Genomic DNA, 22,464 nt, shown 5'->3' on the forward strand with positions numbered 1-22,464 from the left:
AAATAATTAGAAAAGTTAATTTTGTGACACAAATTGATCTCTGGGTAGTGACAAAGAGTGCCTTCAGATTCTGGCACTAATTTTCAGGTGAGGTTTTTGTCTCTTGTTTTTCCTCTCAGTTTCCATTACAAAAAGAGGTGCAAAAGCCCCGTCTTCCCCTTCCAAAGCAACCCGACGTTCAATGCAATCTCCTCAGAAGTCTGCTCCAGTACCAACACAATGTGGCAAGAAACCAGGTCGAGACAACCCCCCTGGACAACCTACAGTTTCTAAGAAGGGAAAGTCTCCTAAAAACATTCCTATGACAAAAAACATCTCTACTGAAAATCTCAAAACAAGGAAAAAAAGTTTAAAACCTGGAAGAAAGGTTAGTTACAGTTGTTGCTTTACTTTTAAACATGCTGTTTATAATTCAGTGTACACGCTGTTTAGAATTCTGATGCTGTTTTTCCTTCAAGCATTTAAGGCTTGTCTCCACTTGATATTTATCAGAATAGGTGTTCTGGAAATCTTATTTTGGGATAAGCCGCCAGTGGACACTCATATTCTAGAATAATGGATCTTTTTTCTGAATTATTTTAAATTGTTGTAGTTGTGGTAGTATTAAAAAAAATCCAAAATGGATATTTCATTAAATCTCTAAATTTAGACAAGCCCTTAGATTTAATTATTTTCTTACTGAAATAAATGTTTACATTTTCATAATATTTGCCTTCCACTAAGCCTTGGTTTTTAACACAGCCTAAAGTATAATTTTAGACTGGAAAACTTCAAAATGAACATTTTCTGAAATTCCATAAAAGGATATTACTGCTACATTGTGGAACATATTGCTTAAGTTACTGTATATGTGACTTAAAATTCACCCTCTCCATCAAACAGTATAAATATAAAGCACTGCTGACTTTTGTAAAATGACTCTTCAGTTCTAATTAACGTAAATTTCAGTCTCAGCATTGTTTGAACAGGGTTTCTGCTTATATAGGATGATGTTTAGTTTGTATTAATGTCTTCCATTTTAGGAAAAACAAAAGGAAAAAATATGTAGCACCTTAAAGACTGGCAAGATACTTTATTAGGTGATGAGCTTTCATGGGGCAGACCCACTTCTTCAGATCATATTCTGAAAGTGAATTGGCATGACCATATATAACAAAGGAATACAGTTAAGAAAGTAAACATATGATGAACTAACAAATCAGATATTAGACACATTTTAGGCACACACTTTATGCAAAGAATATTTTAATCATCTTAAAAAATATTATACACACATGGTAATTGAAACATGACAGGTATTATCAAAAGAGAGATGGAACAAGTAAAATGTCTCACTGACTACACTAGGAGTGCCACACTCAGCTTGGGAGATGCATAGTGAATATCATAAAGCCTGCACATCTTAAAACAGACATCAAATACAGGAAAAAAAGGGATAGAGAATAAGACAGAGAATATCTTATTGCCCTTATATAAATCAGTGGTACGCCCACATCTTGAATACTGCATTCAGATGTGGTCTCCTCATCTCAAAAAAGATATACCGACATTAGAAAAGGTTCAGAAAAGGGCAACTAAAATGATTAGAGGTTTGGAAAGGGCCCCATATGAGGAGAGATTAAAGAGTCTAGGACTGGTTCAACTTGGAAAAGAGGAGATTAAGGGGGGATGTGATAAGGTATACAAAATCATGAGTGGTGTGGAGAAAGTGAATAAGGAAAAGTTATTTATTTGTTCCCATAATATAAGAACTAGGGGCCACCAACTGAAATTAATGGGCAACAGGTTTAAAACAAATAAAAGGAAGTTCTTCTTCACACAGCACACTGTCAACCTGTGGAACTCCTTGCCTGAGGAAGTTGTGAAGGCTAGAACTATAACAGGGTGTAAGAGACCTAGATAAATTCATGGAAGTTAATTCCATTAATGTCTATTAGCCAGAATGGGTAAGGAATAGTGTCCTTAGCCTCTGTTTGTTAGATGGTGGAGATGGATGGCAGGAGAGAGGTCGCTTGATCAATACCTATTCGGTTCACTCCCTCGGGGGCACCTGGCATTGGCCATTATTGGCAGACAGGATACTGGGCTAGATGGACCTTTGGTCTGACCCAGTATGGTCATTCTTATGCTCTTACGTTCTTATGCTCTTAGCAAAATGCCTTATTCTTAAAGGCCATTAGAGTAGGGATGTTAGATAGCAGAAAATAGAATAGTTGACTAACCACATGAATTCTTAGCAGTTAGTCGACTAGTCTGTAGTCCCGGGGGCAGTGCTAGCAGCTAGTGCAATCTGGCTCCACTCCTAAGGAGTCCCTTTCCACCCCGCACTGCTGCCTCTTAAGCCGATTTCCCCCAGTACTGTCTCTTGCTCCCTTCCATCTTGCTGCCTCTGATGCATTCCCCCCCTGCTTGCTGTTTCTGTAAGTTGTAAAGTAGATTAACCGATAAGCCTGTGCTAATTGGTTAATCGTCTAGTTGACTAGTCATTCACATCCCTACATTATAGTATATGCTTAAGGCTAGTTCAGACTGATTAAGCCAGGGGTGGCCAACCTGCAGTTCTTCAGAAGTTAATATGGTACCTTACATAGGTACCAAATCCAGGATTGGAGCTACAGGTGCCAACTTTCTACTGGGCTGGAGGGTGCTCACTGTTCAACCTCCAGCTCTGTCCTAGGTTCTGTCCCCCTCTACCCTTTCCCTCTAGGATCCTGCCACTTCCTACCTTCTCCACTGAGACTGTCACACCCATATTTCCCCCCTCTAGTGTCCCCCACTGAGAAAAAGCTGATCCCAGTGGTCAGGAGGAAAAGGAGGAGGAGGCACTGACCATTGGGGCTGCCAGCGGACGGGATGTGCTGAGTGGTGGTGGGGAGATGATCAGGTGATATAGAACTGTGGCTCTTTGGCAATGTGCACTGATAAATTATGGCTCCTTCTCAGGTTTAAGTTGGCCACCCCTGGATTAAGCCTTTCATGAGTTATTTTCATGGTAGTTTGAAAATATATAGTTAAAGAGGTTAGTCTTTGATTAGTACATTGGAATTTCTTTGAATTTCCAAATACTTCTCAGGTGAAGAAACAGTCCTTTATGTTGCAATATTTTTGTTTTCAACATGGTTCACTGTTTATCATTATGTAATATTCAGCATTTCTTCCTGTACAATAGAAAATAAGCTTATGTTGCGTGTAATGTCTTTATCCAGACTCTTCCCAGTAAGAGGGAATAACATTTAATGCAAAATTCCCCTACATGTATTTTGACACTGCCATCTTTTTCTCCCAATTTTCAATATATAGGGTTTGTTACTTTAAGTTCTAATCTGAAAGAAAACATTTGTCCCATTATGTCTGTTTTTATGTATTACTTTTTAAAAGTGTGCTTTAATTTAGCAACGCAAGTAACCAGACTACTGTCAAAACAGACAGACCATATATTTCAGAATTTCAAATGTACAGGCTGTATCTTAGTCCTTAATGAGGATGCACAGAGTAGCCAATCAGTATAGTCAGTTGTTGAAAAGGTTTGTCCCCCCCCATGTCTCCCACATGAATGTTCATAATATGCTCATGCAATATTTGATATTCCTTCCTAATCATCTGTAAAAATTTCCACTTTTGTAATCTTCCTTTTTGTGTTTAAGCTTATCGAAGATTTAATGCCAAGCAGGTCTCTTGCCATATTTGCTGTTCTTTCTGCACATTGGGATGGTTTGTTCCTAAGTCCTCAATAATCTTTTCTTAAAGTACAGACAACTCTGCTGGACTCCTTTCTGCCTCCTATTAACCTCCTTAAGGGATCCTGTTTATCAGATCCCTGGGGAAGTCAGCATCTGTTTTTCTTAAGTCCCAGGTCTGTACTCTGCTACTCTCCTTTTTCCTCAAATGAGAAAGCAAATAAAGTTCCCCATATCTATTATTTTTAACACAGTCTCACAATTTTGACAGCCTGACACCTGTTTCTATTAACAGTCTCATCTCTGTGCAGCGACTTACAGCTGTAGGGTGTACTTAGGGAAGAACAGTCTGCATTTGTGGAACAAGTGTAGTAGTAGCTGATAGTGAGCTTGTTCTCTTTCACCCTCCACCCAGTGTCTCTGTAGGACTTCTCTGACCTTCACAGGCTCAAAGCTTTCAGCTGTCCTTGAGGGAGCAGTAAATCTCCCCATACTACCACATGCCCTCTCCCCCTAACTTCTTAGATGGCCTGGCTCTTAGAGCCACACGTCTAAATGGTTATAAAAATCAACTGCAGGTGCACAGAAAAGTTTAAGTGAACCTGAAAGTAGAAGGCAAGATACATTTAGCATGCTTTTTGTAATTTAGTATGAAAGTGAAATAGGATCATTAGTAACATTTCCACATCAAATTTACTGTTCTGCTACTTCAGATTACTTGCTCCTGCATGATAGTCCCCACCACAGCTGAAAGGATGAGGTAATTATGGTACTGAAACAAATCTTAGCTGAGGCTTTCTAAAATAAAAAGAAAATGTTACAAATGCAGTGCTATCAACTGTCATGCTACTGATTTGACATAAATTATTCCTTTTTCACATAAGTGACCTTTCATTATGCTTGCATTGTTTCTTGTTTCAGTGGCTTGTCTTGCATTTCCACTCACAATAATAGGGCTCTAGCCAGCATTCTATTGTGTTCTTCTTCGAGTGCTTGCTCATGTCCATTCTGATTAGGTGTACACGCGCCGCGTGCACGGATTCCGGAGCTTTTTTCCCTTAGCAGTATCCATAGGGCCAGCAGGGAGCCCCCTGGAGTGGCGCCGGTATACCGGTGCATATATACCCCTGCTGGCCCCTCCACCCCCTCAGTTCCTTCTTACCCCCCCCCCCACACGGTAGATGGAGCATGCTTTCAGGCTGTTAGCCTATCTCTTAGCAGCGGTATTCCTTATCTGTTGTATTATAGTTCTAGTTGAAGTTTTATCTAGTTAAGTAGTTGTTAAGTGCTGTAAATATTTAGTTAGATAGGGGAGCACAGCGGAACCCTCCCCGTGAGGGGAGGGCATGCCATGCCAGGGCTTTAAACCCTGTGCTTCCTGCTCCAAACCTATGCCCTGCGGAGATCCCCACTCTGACTGCCTAAAGTGTCTGGGTGAGGCCCATTGAGCTGAAAGCTGCTCTATCTGTAAGAGCTTTAAGCTCCGGACCAAGAAGGAGAGGGACTCCCGGCTAAAACTCCTACTAATGGAGTCGGCACTGCAGCCTCAGAGTGAGGAGCGGCCTCACTCTGTCCGCAGCGCACCGTCGGCGGCACCCGTGTCGGCCAAGCATCGTCCTGAGACCGACAAGGCACTGAGGCACAGATCGCAGTCCCCAGTGCCGAGGGCCTCCAAGAGCTCGAGGGGACACTCGGCAGAGAGGAGTGCCTAGAAGGTGCGCCCTAAGGAGAGGCAGCTTTCTTCTAAGGCCTCCAAAAAGAGGCGCAGCCCAGACAAGGGCAAGAGCCCGGGGCAGTCCGCGGGGATAGGAGAGGTCCGTCGTCCCTCCATCCCAGAAACCTTTGAAGCGGCCCGGGACCTCATCCAGATGGTCACGGACGAAGGAGAGGGCCCGGTGCTGCAGGAGCGGACCGCGCCGGCGTCGGCCTCAAGTGCCCCCCAGCAGGCTATGGCCGGGTCATGGGACCCTCTGGGCGAAGGGCAGGCCTCGGCCCAGCAGCAGTTTTTCCCAGTTTCGGGAAGAGCACCGGAGCCGGGACGAACGCCGGCACCGACCCCGGGCCCCTTCCTGGCAGCACCGGCAGCGGCACCGGGAGCGAGTGCGCTTGTGGCGCCGGCGGCACCGGCACCGGTGCAGGGACCGGTGCCGCAGATGGGCCCTTGGGCGGTGCAGGGCCCCGCACCGTACTTATACGCCGACCGCGGTGCCACAGCCAGCGCCCCGCACGGCACATACGCTGATGCCTCTCCCGGCACTGATCTCTGCTCACACCATGGGAGCGCCAACCCAGCAGCAGACCGCGGTGCCGCAGCACGTGGCGGCACCGGCGGGTTACTTACCGGCCTATCAGATGCAGCTGGGCTCGGTACCGCTACAGCAAGGACCTCCACTTATGCCCCCACCGGCACCACGTGCGGTGCACAGGGGCAAGCCATCGGCCATGTCAGCACAGCGAAAGGTACAGGCTTCATCGGCCCCTCCCTGGTCGGCATCGAAGTACTCTTCGGAGTCTGAGGCCAAATCGGTGGCATCGGCCAGGTCATCATACAGGTCACGATCCCGTCATAGGTCTCGTTCATCGGTCAGATCATCTCACTGGGAACCAGTGGACCAGCAGCAGTGGCAGGGGCAACCTCAGTGGTCATTCTGGACGCCCTGGGCATACCACCAGGCCCAGGGGCCTCCCCCTACGGTGCCGGTGGCAGGGTCGTCCCGTAGGAGCAGCACCCCATCTGCCACCCCTTTGACAGCCCCTCCGCCTGGAGACAGCTCGTCCATGGTGGCGATGCCAAGACCTCTGGTAATCGGTCACGGGCAGGAGGCTATGTCCCAGCCGGGCTCAGTCTCTATGGACATCTTGGCCCAAGGGGAACCAGAGACACAGCTCGGTGAGGAGGAGGCAGTCCCCTCGAGAGTTCTCGTCATCTTCGCCGGACGAGGCCCTGGCCGACCCCGCGCCCCAGCCCCTGTCAATGGACTCCAGGGCGCACCAGGAGCCGCTCCGAAGGCTGGCGGTCAACCTTGCGGTCCAGCACGAGGAGGTACACGAGGACCAAGATCCTATGGTGGACATCATAGTGGCAGCGGGCCCTGGCCGAGTGGCGCTCCCACTGAATAAAACGGTGGACAAACTGTTGAAAACTCTGTGGCAGACGCCGGCCTCCATTGCCCCGACCCAAAAGGGGGTCGAGAGAAGGTACTACATACCCCAAGCAGGGCACGAGCATCTTTTTAACCACCCGGCACCGAGATCCATAGTGGTACAGGCCGCAGGGCAGAAGGAGCGCCAAGGGCCTCCAGGTCCTACACCGAAGGCGAAGGAGCCCAAGAAATTGGACCTGCTTGGCTGGAAGGCCTACGCCACGGGGGGCCTCCAGCTACGTATAGCTAACCAGCAACTAATGCTGGGGTGTTATGCCTTTAACACGTGGGCATCAATGCAGAAATTTTCCAGCCAGCTTCCCCCTGAATCCCGCCAGGAATTCGGGGCCCTGACGGAAGAGGGAAAGGCAGTGGCGTGTACCTCTCTCCAGGCGGCCTTGGACGCGGCTGATTCGGCAGCCCGCACTATGGCCACGGGGGTGGTCATGAGGCGCAGTGCGTGGTTGCAGGTGTCTGGGATCCCGCCCGAGGTGCAGACCACAATTCAGGACCTACCTTTTGAGGGGCCGGGCTTGTTTTCAGAGCAGACTGATTCCAAGCTTCATAGCTTGAAGGACTTAAGAGCGACGTTGAAGTCTCTAGGGATACATACCCCGGCACCTCAGAGGCGCTCCTTCCAGGCTAGACCCTATCCCAGACGGGGGCAAAACAATGATAGGGGTCTCAGGAGGGGCTGCAACAATAGCCGCCCTGACCTCTTTAGAGGTAGGCGTAGGGGCCCTCAGTCAGACTCCGAGAGAGGCTCAGGACCGTCACCCAGTCACCAAACTAAGCCCTCATTTTGAAGGTACGCCAGAGAGCAGAGTATCAGTCGCACCTACCTGCCCACTCTTTGGGGACCGTCTTTCCCTCTTTTACTAGGAATGGATAAAGGTCACGTCGGACCGTTGTGTCCTAGACCTGGTAAAGCAGGGATATACTATCCCCTTCCTTTCCTGTCCTGCCTCCCACCCTCCCTCCCCTTCCCTCTTCAGGGACCCTTCTCACGAGACACTCCTTCGGCAGGAGGTGTCCAACCTGTTGACGCTAGGGGCCATAGAAAGAGTGCCCCCAGATGTGAAAGGAAAGGGTTTCTACTTTCGCTACTTCCTAGTACCCAAGGCGAAAGGGGGCATGCGCCCCATATTAGACCTCCGAAACCTGAACACCTTTATAAGGAAAGCAAAGTTCAGGATGGTGACACTAGCTTGCATCATCCCATAGCTCGGAAAGGGGGACTGGTACGCTGCTCTCGACTTGAAAGATGCGTACTTCCATATTTCAATTTTTCCAAGTCACAGAAAATTTCTACGGTTCGTGGTGGGACAGGACCACTTCCAGTTTAAGGTCCTCCCATTCGGACTGTGTACAGCCCCAAGAGTCTTTACCAAATGTGTGACAGTGGTAGCCGTGTTTCTGCCGTGGCACAGGGTCCAAGTGTTTCCATATCTGGACGATTGGCTCATAAGGGGCAAGTCTCCAGAACAGGTATTGGATCATGTCTCACGGGCCAGGGCTCTGTTCAAGAGCCTCGGCCTCCTCATAAATGATGCCAAATCATTGCTAGATCCCACGCAAGTCATAGACTTTGTGGGGGCCCATCTGGACTCGCCTTTGGGCAAGGCGTCTCTACCGAGAGACAGATTCATGGCTATTCACTCGCTGGTAGTGGGGCTGCAGGAGTTCCCAACTATGACGGTGAAGACCTGTATGAGGCTCCTAGGCCACATGGCGGCGTGCACTTACGTGGTCCAACACGCCAGGCTGCGCATGCGCCCGTTGCAGGGGTGGCTCAGGGTAGCGCACAACCTTTTGAGGTCGCCGCTAGATGCGGTAGTGGCTATTCCTCAGGACATTCTTCGTTCGCTGGACTGGTGGAAGGACAAGGGCACGGTGTGTGCGGGGGTCCGATTCACCAAAGCGTCCCCGTCAGTGCAGCTGGTCACGGACGCTTCGGACCTGGGATGGGGCGCTCACCTGGGCAACCTCAGGACGCAAGGTCAACAGAGGAGGTTCACCTCCATATAAATATCAAGGAACTGCGGGCAGTCAGGTTGGCCTGCAGGGCGTTCCTTCCCCACTTGCAGAACAGAGTGGTGGCGGTGCTGACAGACAACACCACGGCCATGTTTTATATCAACAAGCAGGGTGGGGCGCGTTCCTCTCCCCTGTGCCGGGAAGCCCTAGATCTATGAGAACTGTGTATAGCCTACAGTATTTACCTGGCGGCATCTCACCTTCCGGGAACCAGGAACGGGCTAGCAGACAGGCTCAGCCGTTGGATCCAGGCACACGAGTGGGTGCTAAGGTGGGACGTACTTCACGGGGTTTTCCAAAGGTGGAGGTCTCCCCGCCTGGACCTGTTTGTGACTCTGAGCAACGCCAAGTGCAGGGAGTACTGTTTGTACATGGGACACAGTCTGGGCTCTTGGGGCGATGCACTGCAGATCAGCTGGCCCAGGGGACTACTCTATGCCTTCCCCCCGTTCCCTCTGATCCACGACACACTCCTCAGAGTGCAGAGGTTCGGGGCCCAGATCATCCTGATAGCGCCAGTGTGGCCCGGCAGTACTGGTTAACCACCCTGCTGGATCTGACCGTGGAGGGCCCGCTCACGCTACCCCTCGTGCCGGATCTAATCACTCAGAGCTGTGAGGCCAGGGTAGCACTCCACCCGAGCCTACCATCTCTGCACCTAGCAGCGTGGCTCCTCAGTGGCTCTCAGTGACGGAGCAAGCCTGCTCCAGAGCAGTCCAGGAGGTCCTCCTAGAAAGTAGAAAGCCGTCCACTAGGGCCCTTTACGAGGCTAAGTGGAAGAGGTTTACCTCATGGCTGGAGGGCAGGACGCTCTCTCCGGGTGAAGGTGCGGTTCTGACTGTCTTGGAATACCTTCTCCACCTGCGGAAACAGGGTCTAGCCACAGCCTCCCTAAGGGTACACCTGGCGGCCATAGCGGCTTTCCATGCCGGGGGGGGGGGGGGAGGAGAGGGCCAAAGGTCTATCTTTGCCAATCCCTTGGTTAAAAGATTTCTGAAGGGAATTGACAGAATGATGCCATATGAGAGACCTCCGGTCCCAACTTGGGATCTTAACCTGGTCCTGACTGCCCTTATGAAGCCCCCGTTCGAGCCTCTGGCTTCATGCTCTTTGAAGCACCGGTCCTATAAGGTAGCTTTCCTCGTGGCCATTACCTCGGCCATGAGGGTGTCAGAGCTTAGGGCTCTTATCTCAGAACCACCCTACACGGTGTTTTTTAAAGATAAGGTGAGGTTGCGTCCACACCAGGGGTTCCTTCCCAAGGATGTCTCGCACTTCCATATGTCCCAGGATATCTACCTGCCAGTGTTTTACCCCAAGCCACAGGCTTTGCACTGCCTGGATGTTAGGAGGGCGTTGGCTTTTTATATAGATAGGACACGAGAGTTCCATAAGTCAACTCAATTGTTTATTTCAGTGGCGGAAAGAATGTGTGGGCAGCCAGTCTCGGCGCAGTGTATATCCTCGTGGATTACTTCCTGCATTCGATTGTGCTACGAGGTCGCGGGTAGATCACCGCCGCGCATAATGGCACATTCCACGAGAGCCCAGGCAACGTCGGCGACGTTCCTGGCCTGCGTGCCGATCTTGGAAATCTGCAGGGCAGCAACCTGGTCTTCGGTGCACACTTTTGCGGAGCATTATGCAATTATGCAATTGGCCAGGGAGGATGCTGCCATCGGGAGGGCAGTTCTGTGCTCCGCAGAATGATAATGGAGTAGTTAGTCACCTTCCGACCCCACCTCCGGAGGGGGGACACAGCTAGGGACTCACCTAATCAGAATGGACATGAGCAAGCACTCGAAGAAGAAGAAGAGGTTACTTACCTCGTAACTGTAGTTCTTTGAGATGTGTTGCTCATGTCCATTCTGCATCCCACCCACCTCCCCGTGTCGGAAGGAGCCGGCAAGAAGGAACTGAGGGGGTGGAGGGGCCAGCAGGGGTATATATGCACTGGTATACCAGCGCCACTCCAGGGGGCTCCCTGCTGGCCCTATGGATACTGCCAATGGAAAAAAGCTCCGGAATCCGTGCACATGGTGCGCGTACACCTAATCAGAATGGACATGAGCAACACATCTCAGAGAACTACAGTTACGAGGTAAGTAACCTCTTCTTTTCCTACAGTACCTTAGCCTTAAGGAGGCTGTCTGCTGGAGCTGCCTGAAAGCCCAATCAGCCTATTCAGAGACTTGATCAGTTCAGGGCATGAAGCAGAGGAGAGTAAACCAACACACAATTTCCAGCTCAGGTAGATGTTCTTGATCTAACTCTGGTTGAGGTAGTACATGAACATATAGAAGTGTAGCCATAGCAATATCCATCCCAAGTACCTTCCTTAAGGTTCTAGATGAGATCATACTTGGCAGTTATGCTTTTATTTTTAGTATGCTAGTTCAATGAAACCTAGCATGGGTATATTTATCAAAGCTGGAAATTACACCAGTGTAAACATACCCAGAGATGACTTGATCTGTGTTCCAAAGTCATAAAGTCTGTCTTGTTATAGATTAATACCCTGAGTGGGTTAATGTTTCTAGAACTTCTTCATGGAGAAGGAGCTGAGTTTCACTGCAGTAGGTGGAAAGCTGAAGGTGTGTGTTCTTTACCTCAATAGCGAATGGTGACTGATGGTGCATAGTTTGTTTATGAATGAAAATTGTTTAAGAAAAGGTCATTACTGATTTTGTGTTCGGGGTTTTTTTTCAACAGAAAAAAATCTTGCCAGTGAAATCTCCTCCTGCACCTTCTCCTTTGCTTACTTCTGAAGCAGACAGTGGCAGTACACAGATACTTAAAGATGGAGTTGGCATTGTTGGTCCAACATCGCCAGTTATATCCACAGGTATAGGAGGAACTCTGAATGTATGAAATTACTCTCCCCTTTATAGAAAAAAAACAGTAAGATTGTTTTATGCTGCTACTATTCTAAAAAACCCAGGGGCGGTTGGTGCAGCTGGGGGCCACCTATAGCCCTGCCCCCTGTGTTGAGGCCCTGCCCCCCCATGCGTAGGGGAGGAGACAGGGCAGGGCAGCGCACCAAGCATGTCCTTTCAGGGAAGGGGGTGGGACAGCGTACACACAGTGCAGCTCCTGGAGCAGTGGGGAAGGAAGGAGGCAGGGAAGCATGTCTAGTGCTCTCCAGCCTCCCCAGAGCACCTGGGAGGGGCAGAGAGGCGAAGGGGTGCATGCGCATAGCACAGGTACCGGAGCACTGGGGGAGGAGACGTGGTCGTGTGGTTCTAGCCTCTCTAGCGAGGAATACAGGGAGGGCAGGTGTTGGGGGCATGTGTTCTGGGGATGGACTGTGGGCGGGGCCAGGCTGGTGTTTTGGGAAGGCAGAGCTTTCCCCCGCCTAAGCTACCGGACACCAATGAAAACACCTGCTGAAAATAAATTGTTTTGCTAACATCATCATATGAAAATATATTTTTATATTTCAGTTATCCAAATGTACGTAGGTAAAACTGTTATTTGGTGCAATGTTCAATGGCAGGAAACACCAGAATATCAGGAATTTGATGTCTGGTTAGCAAGCGTTTTTTTTTGTGTGTGTCAATCAGAAACTCCATAGAACTTCCAAAAGCTTTCCATCACCTGGGATACAATGGTGGATGAAGAAGAAAGGGCATGCTTTGTCTCACCTTACTTCCGTCCTATCCAGTAATAAAATGTACTGGAAATGACTGTTTCTAAAAGAACATCAGATACTACTGTTATACTCCAGAGAGTATGGAAATAGAGAAAAAGATGTGATTGTCGCATAGTTTTTCACTGGAAAAAACAAAATCCAGGAGAAATAGGCCAGGTTAAAACAAGAACTCATTTAAAATGGAAAGGCAATGAACTATATTATAAAGTGGTCCTGGAAAAGGAGTCAACTAGTTAGAGCTAAACAGCCCTCTAAGCAGTCTTGTTGTACCAATAAAAGCAAGCAGGATCTTATGAGGGGGATAAGGCAAAAAGCCACATTTATTGTAAAGATAATAATAAAAAAATAAAGAAAAGATAGAAGCAAACAACGTTGTTTAACTACTTAACCCTTATACATATAAACATTCATTCATCCATTCATTCAGGTTCTGTGTATTTGTTATAGTTACCAGCCTGGAAGTTGCTTGTGACAGAATACTGGCCAGGTACTCTGTACACAAGTGATGGGAGTGGGGAGCGAAGTCCTGATCAGATGCGCATCTGAAGCTCCTGGTAGGCTGGCAGCAGAACCTTGGACTCTGATTCCATAGTGTTTTAGTCCAGTTCTTATAGGAATTTCTTCCCATGCCAGTCTATGGAAATTGCTGCATCATGCTGATGTCTTCAGGGTGGCTGCCAGGTGCTCGTCAGTGATCTCATCGGGTGGACCTCCAGTACTTGTTTTTCTCCACTTGACACCTTTTGGTTGCACTGGCACCTGACGCCTTCTTCAGCCCTTTGTTGCTGTATTCTCAGGCTGGCACCTCTCAGAACCATTCACTCATCATCCAAGCACTCTCTCTCTTACATACATTCCTTAATTAATGTTTCCCATACAATATTTTTGTATAATAATAACTTTACATATATCAGAGCTGTAGTTACAAAAAGTTTCTGGGTGGTATTGCTTAAAACATTCTCTGAGTGCTGAGTAAAGTTACAATGTTTTAAAGAGAACAGGCGTCAAGTAACAATGCCCTTAGTCAATTGCAGGGCTTGGCTCCCATAGCAGAGTTAGTGGCTTGACAATGCATTGTTACAATGTATCTCTGCAATGTCAATTTCAAGCAGCCCCTTGCACAAGCTTGAGCATGCCCTGGGGCACAGAGGGGGGGCTGTTTCTGGCTACATAGGATTATATTCTTAACAGTTCTAAATTACATGACCTAATAAATTATATTCTAAAGGGGCAATAATAATAATAAATCTAAACATTTAACAATCTTAACAAATAATAAGAATAAGAATTAATAATAAATCTAAACACTTTAAGTTGTGGGGAACAAATTATGGGGAGTCACTTCCATTTGGGGGAATCACATTTTTAATACATTGATATGTTATCCCTACAGTCTCTTTATTATACTGTAATGGGACAGTTCGTAAATTGTCAGCTGTTTGGTCATCATCAAATCCGGGGACCTGCTAAAGTACCCAAAAACAGTGTGGAAAAGTTTACCATGTTTTAAATTGTTTTGCCATTTTAAGCTATTTTTACAAAGAAACTGTCCCACTGCTTTGCTTCCTCTGCGTACTTGCAGCTATCCCGTCCTTTACTGCTAGACAGCGTTGGAGCAGAATAGGCAATGGTTTCATATTAAAACAATTCTTTCAGGTTTACAAACATTATTGATGCCAAATAAGAGTTTAATATTTTACAGAGTTTCTAATTCTCTCCACATCCAAAAATGTGCCTCCCACCGCTGCTTCTGTGAATCAGAAAAGAGACATGAATGCAGTGTTCAGGAACATTACAGTATTTTGCAAGTCTGAATAATTTGAAAAATCTAAGTTTCCTTTGTGCCCAAATAATACTGTAATCCATTAAAAAACAGGATTCTTGTATTTTATTTAATGCTTTAGTCTATTGCAACATCACCAAAGCATACCCTTATTAGACAACAATAAATTCTGGTCCCACTGAAATACATGGAAAAACATGTATTGAATTTAGCGGGGTCAGACTTTCACCCTGTATTCTGTTTTAGCCATAGAGCGTGATCCCCATAGTAGCTTTTGAGTTATTACAGGCGCCTGTCTTTTCTTGGATCATTGCTTGTTTTATTTTGTTTCTGGAAAAAGTGTCATCTTAAAACGAACTTGACTGTTGTTTAGTTAGACTTTAATTGTAACAGTAACACAGGACATTTTACAGTAATGCATTTTGTTAAGGTTTTCACTTTGACAAATGTTCCGATAGCTGAGCATTTTCCAGGTTAGATGTAGCATCGTGGAATCTTATTCAAAAGGGAGTTCAGTCACAAGCACAGATGGGTGAAGGCTGGGATAAATTCATTGTGTGCAATGTACAAGGGTATTGGAAGCTGATTCACCAGGCTGAGAGAGAAGGAAATGAATACTGCGACTAATAGCTACTGTGTTGGAGATATTTTTCTGGGTCTGGCAGCAGTGTGGTGTTGTGCAGTAGGTACAGTTTTAAAAGTAGAAGATAACCAAGATACATTTCGTGTCAATGTGGAGAAAATACACCGAAGATGCCATTTTGAACATGTAGTGCAAAGGGAAATGCCTTGGAGTTGCTTTAAAACAGACTGGGATACAGAGGAGGACAGTTGAGTGCCAGGTGGTCTTCTAGAATGGAAAAGGGAAGCCTGTCTAGCTAACAGTTTTGGCAACCTGGTCAATATCCTGTTTTTACTATAATCTGCCAGAATTCATGATTTATCCATTTCTGCATTGTATGTTAAGTTGTAAACTATTGAAATGAGTGGTAAATTGTGTTATTAAAGTAATGCATGTACAGAAGGTGAATGGTGTTGCATTTTATGCGCATCGACTTAATTCAATACAACTTTCAGTGAGAGCCACTGAAATACATTTTGATTGAGTGTGATTATGACTGAACAGGGCAGATTCCATAAATATGGCTTGCAATTTTTCAGTTTGTGTCTATGTTAATAAGCATGGGAACTCTGGACCTCATCTGGATAAGAAGAAAGTTCAGCAGCTTCCAGATCACTTTGGACCAGGCCCTGTAAATGTGGTACTTCAGCAGGCTGTGCAGGCCTGTGTAGACTGTGCCTATCTATCCAAAACAGTCTTTGGATTCCTCAAGTCAGGGCATCATGGAGGGGAGATGATAACAGGTATGCAGAATTTTTCCACTTTGTTCACTGGGTTATGTTTGAGAAATTTGAGTGTGGTCTAAAGTAGGGGAGTTGATGTAGCAAAGCAGTGATTAATGTTTTTATGTTATTTTTGTAAATATTTAACCATAGCTAAGAATACTCAATTGTAGCTACATTTACAGGTGGCCATACATGTATGGCCAGCACTAAATTTACATTTTAATACAGGCTGTAAAATGATACAAGAAATTTTGTTAATTTGAATTCAGCAGTGACTACGTAAAATCACATGTACACCTTATAGCACTGTTTGATTTCTTACAAAATAGAATTTGTAAAATACCACAGTAAATAGCCATAGCCAAACATTTGTCAAGTAATTTCAGTGCAAGTCAAAGTTCAGCTTTATTAATTCTTGTCATATCCATAATCCATAAGGTGTTTATTTTCTTGATGCTGTAACTGAGTGAGTAAAAAGTTTAACACTAATCTGCTTAGATTCCAGATAACTGATCCCATATGTTAAACAGAACTGCTGATGCTTCTCTTTTTTTTTCTGTGTTAATATTCTTAGTGTTTTAGGGTCAGTGTTTGAGCATCTATGCCCTCTGCTACAGTGGTTCTCACCTACTTCTTTCTGAACCCTCTCCCCAATATGCTATTAAAAACTTTTTGCCCCACATATGCCACAAATATTTTTCTGCATATAAAAGCCAGAGGCGGCATTAAGGGGTAGCAAGCAGGGCAGTTTCCTGAGGCCCCATGCAACAGGGGGCACCACAAAGATATGTTGTTCAGGCTTTGAGCCCCAGGTTGCAGGACTGCACAACAGGGCTTCAGCTTTCTGCTCTGGACCCCAGCAAGTCTAACACCAGCTAGGCTTAGTGGCCCCTCTGAAACCTGCTCAGGGAGCCCCACACTTATTGTTGAGAACCACTGCTGTACTATAGAGTGGGTTTATTTCTTACATGCGCTAAGGTCAGCTCTGTATATAAATTATCCTCATAGCTCAGACTTAGCATCTTCATCTTGTCATTTTTCTCCCTTCTGGATCTTGTGTATAGTCGTAAGCGACATTAATTCATAATTTCATCATTGGAAGTAAAAAGGGCTTGCCTTACTTTAATCTCCTTATATTAATAGCAGACGTGAAAAATGATTAGTGGAAAGCAGGTTTATGAAAGCTCTCATAAACGAACTTGCTGCCTGACACTGTTATGGTACAGCATCCCGACCCATATGTAGCAGAACTTCTCTAACTCTCATGCACAATTTGCATACAAGTTTGGACCCAAAATGGAGCTCTCTCTTTACTACTTTAAAAAAAAAAGTTTAGACACTCTGTATAAATGAGTTTTTGTTACTAAGGCATGTTTATTTGTACAGTAAATATTAAAGCATGCTTACTAGCATATTGAGCATTGCCATAAATAATTAAAACAAAAAACTGTCAAATTGCAAGAACAAAATACATTTCATACACATTATCTTTGTTTTTTATTGATTGTTTGCAAGGGACTAAATCTTCGCCCAAGGAATATATAAATAAAGGGTGAAAATTGAGCTAGGTAGAGAACAACAATTCTGTTTACTGGGGGATTTAGTAATTTTGAAAGTTGGTTTAATTCCAATTTGGAACAAAAGCCCAAAAGTCTCTACAGAAGGGAATTATCATTCTTCATCCGACTCTACTGGGAATCCAGGCTGAGGAGGAGCCACAAGTGCAAGCCTGGAAGTCCTGCTCCTCCTGGCTGTCCCATCAGTCTGCTAGTTAGGCTGCCAAGGAGCTGGGCAGGAAAGCTGGAAGGAAAAACATTGGGATCCTAGCTGGTTTCTGGCAGAATTTCACTAAAATTAAGCCTTATTCTTCTTCGAGTGATGTCCCCGTGGGTGCTCCACTACAGGTGTCGGGCTCGTCCCGGCGCCGCAAACCGGAAACTTCTTCGTAGCAGTAGCCCCCTCCGGAGGACCGCGCGTGCGCAGTGTGTCCCGCGGCGTTCGCGCCTTTTCTGCGTCGCGCGGTCCGACCCGCCAGTTCCTCCTAACCGTCCACGGCCGCAGACGGATCTGGAACACGCTCCTCTCCTGAGGAGGAATCGTTTAGTTAAAAAAATCAGATATATGTTCAGTTGTTTCCCAGTTAGCCCCTTCCCAACGTAGTGTTAGTCAGTGTTATATCGTTAGTTAGTTAGATTGGTTAATTGTTTAAAAAAAAAAAAAAAAAAAAAAAACACCCCTGTTACTTCAACCCCCTGTTTTAATCCCGGGGGTTACACCCGCTCAGCGAACCATGCCCGGTTCTCCCGGGTTCAAGAAGTGCGCATCATGCGGCGAGGCTATGCCGGTGTCGGATGGCCACTCCCGCTGCATTCGCTGTCTAGGGGAGGGCCATATCCCTCAGAAGTGTGGCCATTGCGCCAAGCTAACGGCGCGCACGAGGCGTGACAGAGAGATGCGCCTTAAAATGCTCCTCTTCAACAAGGCTCTTCAGCCGCCGACGTCAACAGAGCGAGAGACCGAGGGTACGCACAAGACCAAAGAAAAGGCCTCCGCTTCGTCCAGGAGCCTAAGTGCGGCAGACTCGAGAGCCGCGTCGGGCCACCCACAGGCGATGGAAAAGCCTTCCAAAGCCCGTAGCACATCGGCGCCGAGCCCTGTACTCTCTGTGGCATCGGCCCCGCCAACCCGTCCGGAGTCGGCACCATCATCAGCGGCACCGAGCCTCCGAGCGGCACCGCAGCCGGATTCGGTGCGGTCCTCGGCACCGAGGCAATCGGCACCGTCGGCGCATGACCGTGCCCCGACTAAGACGGCACCGGTGGCCGGCCCGGCACCGAAGCCTAAACAGGCACCGAAGCCTAAGCCGCAACAACCTAAGGCACCGGACACGGCACCGAGGAAACACTCGGCACCCAGATCCCATCCAAAGCCTAGCGACGCAGCCACTCCTCATCCTCAGGGCGCGTCGGCACCGCACCGCACCGACCGATCGCTGGAAGTGGAGCAGCCGTCTCAGTCTCCCGTTTCGGCACCGGATCCGACGACCTTACACCCTCAGGTGTCGGGACAAGAAGTGCTTCCGCCTTCCTCGCCTCCTGCGCCTCAATCACCATGCCTTCCAGGGGAAATCTCTGATGGGGCCTCACTTATCTCGATCCCAGATAGCCCGGTCCCCCATACTTCTAGAGCGGTACCGACGAAGGCACAGAGGAAAACACACCACCCTCGTACCCCTTCTCCAGGTTCGGACAGGGCAGCCTTCTCGCCTGGACCTTCGATTTCACCTCAAAGACGGCGGAGCCACTATCACGAGTACTCTCCTGCACGCCGCTACTATAGATCCCCGAGAAGGTCCATCACACCGCCTCACTATCACCGATCATACTACTCCAGATCGCCGTACCGTTACTCGTACCGTTCTCGTTCCCCTCGATCACCTACCCGCTCCCGCTATTATCGTTATAGGAGCACTCTGTCCTATTCTCCACAATACTCTCATCGTGCGTCTCGTCACCGCTCACCGCATTCGGAGCGTTCACGATCAATATCGAGGCGCTCACCCTTGTCTCCGAGCCGACAGCAAATATATTCGCCAACGACCCAAGGCTCTATTCCACCGGCTCAACGCCCACCAGCGCCTACGGGAGATGCGTCCACGACTTCGGTCCCACAGGACGATACCACTCAGTCACCAGTGGCGGAACACCAGTCAGTGGCCTCCCCGACAGATGTCGCTTCCTCTTCTCCTGATGATGCGGTGTTTAACGACGAACCCCCTCTAGCAGATGATTATAAGCAGTTCCATGAGCTTTTTACACGGGTAGCGGATTCACAAAACTTACGCACCTCGGGGGCGCCTCCAAAACACCATCCGCTGCTCAGAAATTTACAACATTCTAGTAAATCCAAGCTAGCTCTTCCTTTCGATGCCGCGATATTGGAGGTAGCCAATGACATCTGGCAAACTCCGGCGTCTATGCCTCCTACCAACAAACGCACGGACAGGAAATATTTTATCGACGCCAAGGATGCAGAGTTTCTCTTTACCCATCCTGTTCCGAACTCTATCGTGGTTGACGCAGCACAGCAAAAGGCGAGATCCGCGCAGGCGAGAAATTCTATCGCGGACAAAGAGGCCAAACGCTTGGATTTGCTAGGCAGAAAGGTCTATTCATCTGCTACGGCCACATTGAGGATGGCAAACTACTCTGCCCATCTTGCCAACCACGACTTCGACAACTATTCGAAGTTAGTGCCGCTCATACAGCATCTCCCACATTCCCAAAGGGAGGTACTGAAGGCCATAGTACAAGAGGGGTACACAGTGGCCCGTAATGCGCTCCAGATATCCCTCGATATCGCGGACTCGGCCTCCCGCACTACCGCGACGTCCATCGTCATGCGACGAGACTCTTGGCTCCACCTGGCTTCCGTGCCAAAGGATCTACACCCTAAGGTGGAGGACCTCCCATTTGACCGAGCATCCCTGTTCGCTCAAAACACAGACCAAGTGTTTCACTCAGGAAAAGACTCTAGAAATACGTTAAGAACTCTAGGGATGTACACCCCGCCCTTCAGGCGCAGGAGAGCCTGGCCATATAACAGGCAGAGGCCGCCTCCTTCTTCGGCTTCCTACTATACCAACCAACGATTTAGGCCATACGACCAGCATAGACAGAGGCAGCGCCCCCAACGTCGCCGCCAGCAACCTAACAAGGCCAACAACCAGCAACAATCTAGACAGCAAGTTTGACATACTGATCGAGAGTCTGCGAGCCATCCCTCAGCTAGAACCCAACGCGAGAGTAACCAAACTCTTCAACCGCCGTCTGTATCCATACTCCCTTCGTTGGTTTGCCATCACCACAGACCGCTGGGTCAGGGAGATTGTAACCTCAGGACTCACCATTCCGTTCTCCACCTTGCCTCCCACCAACCCTCCCTCCCCACCCCTTTTCAGGGACCCCTCCCACGAAAATCTGTTACGACAGGAAGTAGTACACCTACTTACCATAGGTGCAGTGGAAATAGTTCCTCCCGAATTCCATCGCAGGGGGTTCTATTCCCGATACTTCCTCACAGAGAAAAAGTCGGGGGGATGGAGGCCGATACTAGACCTTCGCGGTCTCAACCGCTACCTGCGAAGATACAGATTCAAGATGGTTACTCTGGGTTCCATCATTCCAACACTACAAAAGGGGGATTGGTTCGCGTCTCTCGACCTGCAGGACGCATACTTCCACATTCCTATCCATCCAGCTCACAGGAGGTTTCTGCGATTCACCGTCGGAGACGACCACTACCAATATGCGGTACTTCCCTTCGGCCTATCCGCAGCTCCGAGAGTATTTTCAAAGACCATGGCAGTCATAGCGGCATACCTCCGTCGAGCGGGGATCACCATCTTCCCTTATCTCGACGACTACCTCCTCTCAGCACCTTCGAGAGAACAAGCCGAGATGGCAGTTGCCACTACAAAAGGCATCTTCGAGACCCTTGGCCTAATTATCAATCTGCCAAAATCTACTCTAACTCCGGCCCAGTCCATCGTGTTCATTGGGGCCAGACTAGACTCTACCACTGCTATGGCGTATCTGCCTACGGACAGAGCCGACACCATTCGAGACCTATCGAACGTCTTGCTCACAGCCCCGAAGGTCTCTTACCTTACCTGCCTGAAACTATTGGGCCACATGGCCTCTACCACATACGTCATAGCCCATGCTCGCCTCCGCATGCGATGTCTGCAACATTGGCTCCTCATAGCCTACAAACCGGGCATTACCAATATCAACACTTTCATAACCATCCCTGCCCGAGTCAGGAAATCGCTCGTTTGGTGGACTCTACCTGCCAATACTCTAGCAGGCGTTCCATTCCGGATCCAGCCCCCATCCATTCAATTGACCACGGACGCGTCGCTAATAGGCTGGGGGGCGCACATGTTGCACTACCGGATTCAGGGACTGTGGTCCCATCAGGAATCCCTACTCCATATAAACTTCCTGGAGCTCAGGGCAGTCTTCAACGCATGCCGCCACTTTGTCCAACATATACAGGGGACCACCATACAAGTCCTTACCGACAACATATGCACGGTTTACTACATCAACCGGCAAGGCGGGGCCCGGTCCAGGACTTTGTGTGCGGAAGCAGTGCGCCTGTGGAACTGGGCGATCCGCCACAGGATCGCGCTCGTAGCTTCCTATCTCCCCGGCAAAACCAATATAATTGCGGACACGCTCAGCAGATCATTCCACTCCCAACACGAATGGGAGCTCCTTCACTCTGTAGCCCTCGATCTGTTTCGGGCATGGGGTTACCCAGAGATCGACCTCTTTGCCACTCGCGACAACAGGAAGTGCCGCTCTTACTGTTCGAGAGCGGGGATAGACAACCAATCCTTGGGGGATGCCTTCCTTCTCAATTGGGGAGCGTACCATCTCCTCTACGCTTTTCCCCCAATCCCGCTGATACCGCGGGTAATACAGAAAATACTATCAGACTCGGCGACAGTAATCCTCGTGGCTCCCTTCTGGCCGCGCCAGACTTGGCTCACGCAACTCATGCAGATGTCGGTGTCCAGACCTCAACGTCTTCCAAGGATCAACAACTTGATCTCACAACAAAACGGCAACTTTCTCCACCCGGATGTCGACCGCTTGCACCTGACAGCTTGGCTCCTAACTGGCTCCAGGGCCTAGAGTTAACCTGCTCCCAAGCAGTCATGGATGTACTCGTGCAAAGCAGACGACACAGCACCCAACGATCGTACATCTATAAGTGGCGTCGTTTCTCAGCCTGGTGCCGGCCACAAGCCATTAA

The 22,464-nt window shown here is 48.2% G+C and overlaps 1 protein-coding gene across 11 annotated transcripts in view; it reads left to right on the plus strand.

Annotated features, from left to right (window-relative positions):
* SCML2 (Scm polycomb group protein like 2) overlaps positions 1–22,464 on the plus strand; it is a 141,481-nt gene that overhangs the window by 93,134 nt on the left and 25,883 nt on the right. For all 11 annotated transcript variants that reach the window (XM_075913888.1, XM_075913895.1, XM_075913902.1 and 8 more), the window contains 3 exons: positions 120–367; positions 11,570–11,702; positions 15,454–15,657. In XM_075913888.1, coding sequence (XP_075770003.1) covers positions 120–367; positions 11,570–11,702; positions 15,454–15,657 — 585 coding nt within the window. The remainder of the gene's footprint in view (positions 1–119; positions 368–11,569; positions 11,703–15,453; positions 15,658–22,464) is intronic.

Source organism: Pelodiscus sinensis, chromosome 1 (genome assembly GCF_049634645.1).
Source record: "Pelodiscus sinensis isolate JC-2024 chromosome 1, ASM4963464v1, whole genome shotgun sequence".
In the NCBI taxonomy this organism is placed as follows: Eukaryota; Metazoa; Chordata; order Testudines; family Trionychidae; genus Pelodiscus; species Pelodiscus sinensis.